We start from the raw sequence: 10,135 nt of genomic DNA, 5'->3' as shown, positions 1-10,135 counted from the left end.
CCTACTTTATAAAACTTTATTTACTTCTTAAATCTTTAATATCATTATATGCCATTAAACATATCACACATTTTAAAGGATTAGATTATCCCCCATATTCTTTTAGGATATCTTCAATCAACATTTAATTGGGATAATATTACACCTTTCTCAAAATTGTAGTAAGCATTGTGTACCCATCTATTCTAATCACACAATCAATTCTTTCAAGTTTTTTCTCTCAAGCAAATAGCAAGCAAAAAGTTATAGGAAAGGATGAAGAGAATAGCACTGAAAAGAATACTTGGAAAGAGCGATAAAGTTTCTTCTCCCATTGAAATTCAACGGGGAGGTGAAATTATTGGATGAAACTCCACATGCAATCTATGAATCGGCTTCCAAAATGGATGAAAATGCTAGATTTGCGAAACTACGATCTCAAAATTCTAAAGTTCGGGCATCCAAAAAGGATGATGGCATAAAAGTTAGTAGGAAAAAATACGACATGGTAAAAACTAGGGTTCCGGGTCTAAAAAGATGAAATGTTGGCGACAACAATGGCGTAAAGAAGCTTTTAGTATTGTTAGAAACCAAGCATACCACAATATTTTAAATTGGAATACAATATTCAAATCAAGCATACCACAATATTTTAAATTGGTATATAATATTCAAACCAAAATAAAATATTAGAATAAAATATTCAAACTAACACACTTTAATAGTATATCGCATTAATAGTTTATTCTATTTTATGATTAAATATTGGTATATTGTTAGAAATTATTTGGAATACTACTGCTCTTTAATAGTATATTCTAGTAATGTTGATGTAATATTAGATTTTAATTGGATACTTCAATAGAATATTCTAGTATTATATTTTGAATATTACGATACACATTAGAATACTTTTGAGTTGTAAATCAAAAACTAAGTTGAATATGTGAGTGAAATAATAATATAATATAAATTGAATATCATTGTGTAGTTATTGAATATTATCATAGATGTAGTGAATACTCTAAGTTTTAAATTAAATAATATATAAAGTAAATGTTATCAATATAAAAAAACGAATATGCCTCTTTATTTTAAGAATATTATTGTAAATGTATGTTGAATGTATAAACTAAATAATATCTATGGTTTAAATTGAATACTGCTATTTATTATGGAATGCATATTTGATTTTCTTACTTTGAAGAGTTTGTATTGCGCAAGGTAACGTATTTTTTAGGAATATGATAAACTTGAGTAATTGGCTTTGATAGGAGAGAGGTAAATATCAATATTCAATTCATTACCTCTGGTTAGGGCTATATTTAAGGGATATTATCCTACATAATTGTGACTGTTGGATAAAAAGGTTATATGAAGTAATTATTTTAAGGATTTTTAACTTTAGGATATATGGTGTAAAGAGGCCATGTACATAGTTATATGGTCGTAACTTCCCCTAAAATTAAATGTAAAACATACATTTTAAAAAAAACTTTCCGTACATTAACTTCTTTCTTTTTTCTCTTTCTCGCCACGTCTCAACGGGAAGAAGGAAAAAGAAGAGAGGTTTTTGAAATTTTTACAGAGCCATTACCAATACCCCCTCCTCTTTCCATCTTCTTTCTGAAATATCTGCGATTTTCTATATTATATAATCTCTAATATACTTTAATTGTATATACAAATTGTATTTTTCCAGCTCATAATACATTCATCTACTATTCTCTCTTCAGATCTCCTTCTTCCTTACGTAATTCGTCAACCATGTCGTACGCCTATCTTTTCAAGTATATCATCATCGGCGATACCGGTAATTTTCCTTCCTTATTTTCAATTTCGATAAACCTCTCTTATCTTTTTTTATTTTATTTACGTTGATTGCATCCGTTTAAAATGTTTTCTGTTTGATTATCAATGATTTTAATTTAATTTATTTGCTTTTTTTCATTTTTATGGATCTGGAATGTGCAATTGCCATGATTTATTCAATTGTCTTTTCGTTTTTGATTTTTGGATTTTATGATTTTGTGTTTTGTCTTCGCATTTCATATCTTAATTGAAAAATGGTATATTCATGATGATTTGACAATTAATTGTTTCTGATAGAAAGGATTTTGTTAAGCCAAATTGATGCTTTTTGTCATTTAGATATTTATGTCATCAAGTAAAAGAAAGTAGACGCTCAGTAGCCTAATCCTAGGCGGGCAGAATTACCCGATGTATGTGGTGGGAGGTAGCAGGTGCTCAGTGAAATAGGCGAGGTGTGCGCAAGTTGGCCCGGACGCCAATATCATCAGAAAAAATAAGTAGAGGTTCAGTACGTGAGGCTGTACTTAAACTGCCAATTTGGTTATATTTGAAGTCTGTTTACTCTGTAAGTTTTTGTGTCTATGCAAAGTCTTGTGGATACAGTTGCAGATTACTCTTTTCTATGTAAAATGTTCGAGGAGAAAAGTTTTTGAAAAAGTAACAGGTTCTAGAAATATTACAAATCCAAGGTGAATCGTAATCTAGAGTTCATTTATCTTTTAGAAGGATCTAACACTAGAAGTTTTTTAGGTTGCTGCTTGCACTAACTTTTGGAAAAAGCTTTTTGGAATTTCGTAATTAAAAAAGAGTATGTGCAGAATCTAACATGTTAGTTATAGTTTTTCAGAAGTTATGCAAGTTTTCTTTTGAGTGGAGGAACTTTTCTTTGAATAATACCCATAAACCATATCTTTGAGGAACAGTTTGTTTGAAAAAACTTTTAGCAAAAACTTAAATAAACATGTTTCTGGAAACTTCTTTTGCAAGATTTTAAAAAATTTCATTAACAAATGCCACTAAGAAGTTTTTCTAATGTTAATATGTTCAGGTGTTTGGCCAGTCTATTTCTTAAGTTTTTATTGAATCTGACTTTGAATTATCTGCTACATTTTGGCTACTACAATAGTTAAAACTTGGGTAGCAGGTCCTTACGTGGCTCGGGGCAGCAAGTTAGGATTGTTAAACTGCAGGTTTAGTTGACAATTGTTGAGGGAAAACAGAAAGGAACTGCTGAAAGCCTTCTGCATAGTCACCTTTTCTAACTGCAACCCTTGCTTCTTCCCAAAGTAAATTCCCTTACAGAAGCACATATTTACTTTTTCAGTAAGGGCCTTATAAAAGGATATATATTCTAAGTTTCACTAGAAAGATAATCTAAGAAAGTATGATGACATTCCCCTCCTCTCTTTTCTCCTCTATCTCTCATCACTACTTATCAATTTTTCGTTTTCTGCAATTTCTCGCAATCTGGTTATCCTTTGCACATCCGCAAAACATCATAGTTTAACCAACTTATCAGTCCCGTGCTAGGCACAGTCATGCCCACCCTCCTTCAGGTTATATTCGGCATGAAGGATTGATCTCTCCTAGTTAATCTCTAAGATTTTTGATTCTTTGTTGCTGAAGTTTAAAAAGTCGTAAGGCAAGAAATTGCACCTGCATAGTTCTCTTTATTTTGTGGCTTAGGTTAGTATTATATTCCTCAACCTGAAAAAGATAATTGCTTTCTCCTAGAACTAAAACACCTCTTCTCCTTTGACTCGCATAAATTTGACATGAATTTGCTGACTAGGCACATTATAGAATCAATATATAAAGGAATTTGACCATGAGAAAACACAGTAGGAAAATAGTTCGAAAATATGTCTGCCTTTTGCATATGGTCAAGTGATTATTGATAAAACTGTCAAAGCTCATAATAATAAAAACATGCTTTAATTGATGAATTACATATGGCTTATGGTGAAGATGGATACTCAGGACTGTTGCCACTATATCACTACAAGGAACTGCCATGTAAACACTCCTCGCTTAGGGGACTCAAAATCCCTGTAATGAGAATCTAAACTATTGAATATTTATGTGATGGTGATTATGCTGAGTGATTCCTCATTATTTGGTATTGTTTTAGTCGTATCTACATACACAGAAAGCCATCTTGCAGTTTCTGTTTTGCCCTTTACCAGTGTACTTTGCCCTCTAGCATTTCTTATAATCATTTGGTTCTAATATTTTGTGTGTGATATTGATGAATGCATTTATTAGACATCATACATAACGTTAAATATTTTGTTGCACAGGAGTCGGAAAATCTTGCCTTCTGTTGCAATTTACGGACAAACGGTTTCAACCCGTCCATGACTTGACCATTGGGGTTGAATTTGGGGCTAGGATGATCACAATAGACAACAAACCAATAAAACTACAGATCTGGGACACGGTTTGTGACATCTTGTCTCTTTCTCTTTTACTGGCAATACGCCGGATGTCGAAAAAGTGCTTTATTAGACCACAGTTCATCTGATCATCTTATTTTGGTCATTAGGAGCTTGAGACTATCCTCATAAATGCCTTACATTTTGTCCTAAGCAGCAGAGTCATTCTTACTGTTTTTGATATTGTTTGCATGTGCTATCATTAATGGCTGAGAGCATGATTCTAATGAATGTTCTCCATTTCAGGCTGGCCAAGAATCATTCAGATCTATCACTAGGTCATACTACAGAGGTGCTGCTGGGGCACTGCTTGTTTATGATATTACAAGGTATTGTCCTGCATACATCTTTATCACATATATGCATGGAATCCATGTTAGTCAGCATAGCTTTGCTTGCATATATTAGGATTACTTCTTGATGTGTCTTTTTGACTTGGATCCATATTCGAGAAATGTTTCTTTCTTGGGAAAATTACAAAGTGTAGCCGCTCCTAAAAATAATAGCCGGCGAATGTATAATATATTTGGCTAGCTATTGTAATTATTTTTAGTTGATCAGCCCAATATGTTAATAGCCGATGTTTCTTTTCACAAACTTTGTTGCCCGGAGATGTCATTTCTAGAGCAGATTTGGCTTATTTGATAGTAAAACAATATCGAATGGTGTTCTGATGATGATACCTATGTCTTTGACTGTCAAAGAGAGGAATTAAAAAAGTTTTTAAAGCTAGTGATAACACTATCATCTTGCGTCATATGTTTCTCTTGTAGTGGACATTAATGAATCAATTATCTTGTCTTCTGTATTAAACTTCGTCTGGGAGTAAGTTGTAATTGACACATCTTTGTTTTGTTGTCTCCTTCAATCCTTCCAATCCCTGAATGCTGACACGCTATTCCTGCTGCTGTAACTCTAAGCACATTTGTCTACATTAATGTTTTAGTGATTTTCTTTTTTCCAAAACTGTTATAGGAGGGAAACGTTCAATCACCTTGCTAGTTGGCTGGAAGACGCAAGGCAGCATGCAAATGCAAACATGACTATAATGCTAATAGGAAACAAGTGTGATCTGGCTCACAGAAGGGCTGTAAGCACAGAAGAAGGCGAGCAGTTCGCAAAGGAAAATGGCTTGATATTTATGGAGGCCTCTGCCAAAACTGCTCAGAATGTTGAAGAGGTAAGAAATCCTATATTCTGCTGCTTCTCTTGAGCTTTGACAGTACACAAGGGCCACCCTCGCTAAGAAATTCTATTGCACCTTTTCAGGCTTTTATCAGAACAGCCTCAACTATCTATAAGAAAATACAGGATGGAGTGTTTGATGTATCAAATGAGGTATCCCATACCCTGTCTACATTTGTATAATCTGCCTAATGTTTATCGCTTTGTGCACTGAATGTTGTTACTTGTTAGAGAAGAAGTAACTTCTGTGGAGATATATTAATGCATGAAAGCAAAGTAAGTAAGACATTTTGGGAGTAAAGAAAAATACTATTGGCACATCCCATGTTACCATGTTGAAGGACTTATATGGTTCCTTTTGATCCTATTACCAGATAGTACTTTCCTTGCTTATTTAAAGAAAATGATAAAAAAGATCTAGGGTGTCTTCGTTCCTTTGGAAAACAATACAGATTACAGAGTTTTATATTGAACTAATTAGTTCAATGGGCCAATACTTCAAACAAAACAATATCCACGTTTGAGGGACACCCCCTCCCAGGTGTATGTTTGACCTGTCCAACCTCCAAGGATGTATCTATCTGTGCTATGCACAGCTTAAATGCTGTTATAGCTTTTTGAAGTGAACTACTAATTTGCCTATCTTGTAATCTACTGTGAAGTTCATTTATATGTAGTGCAATCCAATTTGCCGGTAATATTTGGTTAGAAAAAGTAGATGTTTCATAAAGATTGTATTCAACTGTTGATTGGCAAGTTTTTTGCACCTTGACTGCTTTTTTAGAAAACTTGCACGGCATCTACAACATAGTGATGAATATCCTAATATCCGACATACAGGCAGAAAAATATATTTTTAAGATACGATTTTATTGAACTCATCTGGATTTGGGCCCTTTCATCTCAAAAAGGATTTCAACTTTTGTGAAACCATGAATATAGAACTATGTCCAGTTTGCTTCCACTAATCTGAATTTTGGGATTTTCAAAATTAACAGTTTAAAGTTTTGAGTAAAAATTAGGCTCTTTAATTCATATAAGTTTGACCCCTAAAAGTTCCATTTATGAGGGGAGAGGAATTTTGATCCCTACATGAGAAACCAGATTCCAATTGATATACCTAAATGCGAACCAAATTCCAATTCATACAAGTTAGGATAGTGACGATGCTTTCTTTTCATGGGGTTGTTTTATTTGAAGAGAGGTGAATGAGTTGAAAGTTATTTCAGAATCTGGTTACTAGGGAGCTTGTTATTGCTTGTTTTTGTCAAATGGTGCGCTTAAGCCCTAAAGCGAGGCTCAAAACATGTTGAGCACTTCGCCTCGCTTTGTGGGCGCTTTAGTATAGCATCAAGGCTCCAAGGTATACTATTCCTTGCCAATGAGTGCAATCATGAAAAGACGATATTCAACAATTGATATTTCACTTTATCGTAAATTTTTTCCAATTTCTTTGTCCATATATTTGTTATTCATGCTTATAATTATTAGTCTTGGACTGCATATACATATTTGTATTTTTCTCTAGTTGCGTCTTTTTTTATTAAAGCCCACGCTTTATTTGCGCTTAAAGCCCCAATGGACGTTAGAGCTTTTTTGCGGTTTTCGCAAATGATAACACTGGTCAAAGGTGAATTTTTGTTGTGTATAAATCCCTGATGTAAAGAGTTCAAATTTTTAATTGTCTTGCAGTCATACGGAATAAAAGTTGGGTATGGAGGCATTCCTGGGCCATCAGGCGGAAGAGATGGAGCTGCTTCTCAAGGAGGAGGTTGTTGCAGGTAGCTTTATTCTTCAAATCTGATCATGTCCTGTGGTTATTTATTTGTGTTTAGTGTCTTAACATTGAGAGGTTTATTCAATTTGTTTGTTTTACTGTTAATATCTGCTCAAATATAATCAAACATCAGTAATATGGGACTTGTCTTTCTTCTTTGATTTCTCCTTGTAATAATTGACATTACCAAATGTGTATAGTGTTTGATAGATCTTTTGTGTTTGTTTGATTAAAAAATTCACTCAACCCCTCCTCCCCCTTTTCCTGTCCCCCCGCCAACCCCATGTTGTCGAAATGGTTTCTTGGGCGTAACAACGGGAGAAGAGATCATTTTTGTTTGCATGGATTTGCCATAAGCAAGCAAAAATTGCCCCCAGCGTTAAGGCGATTGCGCGGGTGCAAATGTTGTTGGCTGGCTATGGATGACTGGAGACATATTGATTATTTCCTTTAGCTTTGCTGGTTGACCAGCTTAACGTGGCCGAGTAACTGGGAATAAGCATATCCTGCTGTTGGGCTAAAGTGCAAAAGTTGGGAAAAGTTAATTCCCCTCCAAGCAAAGGGCTCGAGTAGGTAGTAAAGGTCGTCTAAGTGTACTGTATTGCAAAGTTCGAATTGTAGATAATCGCACAGTTTTATATTGAGCGGGTTAAAATAAATTCACTCGCTAATCGAGCAACGACCTGAGTTTTTTTTTTTTAATTGTTGTTGTTGTTGTTGTTGTTGTTGTTGTTGTTGTTGTAATAACTGTGAATATTACCATTGACAACAAAAGAAGAATACATCTAAAGAGCACTTAATTTCACAATCACCTTCTTGGAAGGGTGCTATGAATATTAAGCCTCCAAGCAAACGCTAATTACGCAGTAATTTCAGCAAGAAAAAAACTTCTAGATCTACAAGACTTCTTTGATAGTTAAGTAAATCTATTTTTTCGACAGCTTCTTTCTTAATCTGTATGACTACCTCTTCAGTATTTGGTGTGAAATTGACGGATTAATTTATCTAGTGTATTGAATGACAAGGTTAATATTACTCGTAGTATTCTTTCGAAGTACTACGCGCCTATTCAAGCTAACTGAATACTTATATTTATATGGAGTTAGAATTAACAAGAATGCATTAATAATTTTTCCATAATAACCAAGCAAGACGATTAGATATATTTCTATCGTAATCGCGAATTCGTTCCCCGATGTCCAGGTTCAAGAACTTGTTCTACTCAATCCTATATGCAATTTAGAATTTCCACTTTCGAGGTCAATCATAGATAGTATTCAATTGGTGATCAAACAATCAAATAATTAAGGGCATGATTGAATAAAGAAATCAATATGATGAAATAATAAGAACAATCCAAGTTTCAAACCGCAACGCTCATGTAGCACCCTAACCCTAGAACGAAGGAACTATAAAATTAAAGAAAAGAGAGGAGGGAAGAAAAACTCGTTGAAAGCTTTCTCCAAACGTGGTCTGCGTTCTCTGCCTCCAAAGTAACATTATTAGAATCATCATAATAAGAGTCCGAGAAAGGATAAAAGAAATTAGGACAACCATTCCAATGGTCACCTTGACAAGCACACATATTACAAAATTTTCACTCTATGATTGGGAAGGTGCACACAACCCCCTCCCAAAAATGTTTTGACAATTTTGTCACAAGTGCGATCCTCCACAATATGGACAAGATCACCAGAATAAGAATAACCACCATACGACCGATTTTTATTCCAAAATATCATGTCAAGAAAGTTAAAGAAGTACTAAACTAAACTAAAATTAAAAACTTGAACAGATAAAAAGTAAAAGTTTAATATAATAGGACCCCGACAATGGCACTAAAAACTTGTTGCGTCCAACCGCACACGCAAGTATACATGGTCGAAAAGTAAGAAAACGATAAATAGAATATCATTTCCCCGAGTACTTGTGATTAACTATCAACTAAATTAAACTAAAATAATTTATCTATTCAAGCGATTTTCTAAAGGGTGATTATTTAATTAAAATTAATCTGGAGTAGTAAGCAAGAAATTAAAGAAAATAAGTCGGTAAGCTTAGAGTCGAATTCAATGAGAGAAAGTATTCTAGGGCTATGAGTCAAATAACAATCCCGTTGAGTTTTTTACTAAAATTGAAAAATTAATTTATCTGGTTTATTCATTGACAGAGTTAATATTACTCGTAGCATTCTCCCGAAGTAATACTCGCATATTCAAGCTAACTAAACGCATATATTCCTAATTCTTATAGAATTAGGATAAACAAGAACGCATTAGTAATTTTGTCACGATCCGTAATTCCCACTCTCGGGACCGTGATGGCGCCTAACATTTCACTTGCTAGACAAGCCAACGTTAGAATAGTTTTTAGCCATTTTTAATAATTCAAATTATCTAATACCGAGTAAACTAAATAAAATGAAATAGAGTGAGAAAAATCATAATAACTGCAACATCTAGATACAATCCCAGAACTTGTGTCACAAGTGCACGGGCGACTAGAATAATATAGATAATAGTATGAATGAAAGTAAAACTATCTGAAATAAAATAAACAGCGAGAATAAGGTAGAACGGGACTTCAGGGCTGCGAACGCCGAGCAAATGTACCTCAAATCTCCCTCAGGCAATTAATCCGAGCAATCTACTGACCGCCGCTAGGACCGACTCCAAAATCTACACAAGAAGTGCAGAGTGTAGTATGATTACAACCGACCCATGTACTCTATAAGTGCCGAGCCTAACCTCGACGAAGTAGTGACGAGGCTAAGGCGGGTCACATATAAAAACTTGTACGCAGTATAATAATAATAACAACAGAAAATAAACACAGAAAAAATAAGGTAGTTAACTTATAAAAATAAACTCAATCCTCGGGATTAGTAAAACCAGAAATATTAATCTTCAGAATCTTGTACGAAAACACTGAAAGCTAACACAATCCA

At 34.1% G+C, this 10,135-nt stretch overlaps 1 protein-coding gene across 1 annotated transcript; it reads left to right on the top strand.

Annotated features, from left to right (window-relative positions):
* Window positions 1–1,741: 1,741 nt before the first annotated feature.
* LOC107814904 (ras-related protein RABB1c) lies at window positions 1,742–7,195 on the top strand (the record flags this gene model as incomplete). Its single annotated transcript, NM_001325937.1, is given in 6 exon segments — window positions 1,742–1,792; window positions 4,092–4,231; window positions 4,473–4,555; window positions 5,202–5,406; window positions 5,496–5,564; window positions 7,104–7,195. Coding segments are annotated over 6 exon segments (635 nt in total), but the record flags the coding sequence as incomplete, so codon positions are not given.
* Window positions 7,196–10,135: the final 2,940 nt, after the last annotated feature.

Source organism: Nicotiana tabacum, chromosome 21, assembly GCF_000715075.1.
Source record: "Nicotiana tabacum cultivar K326 chromosome 21, ASM71507v2, whole genome shotgun sequence".
Lineage (NCBI taxonomy): Eukaryota > Viridiplantae > Streptophyta > Magnoliopsida > Solanales > Solanaceae > Nicotiana > Nicotiana tabacum.
Note: the sequence above shows the minus strand (reverse complement) of the source record. Positions and strands in the feature narration are given on the sequence as shown.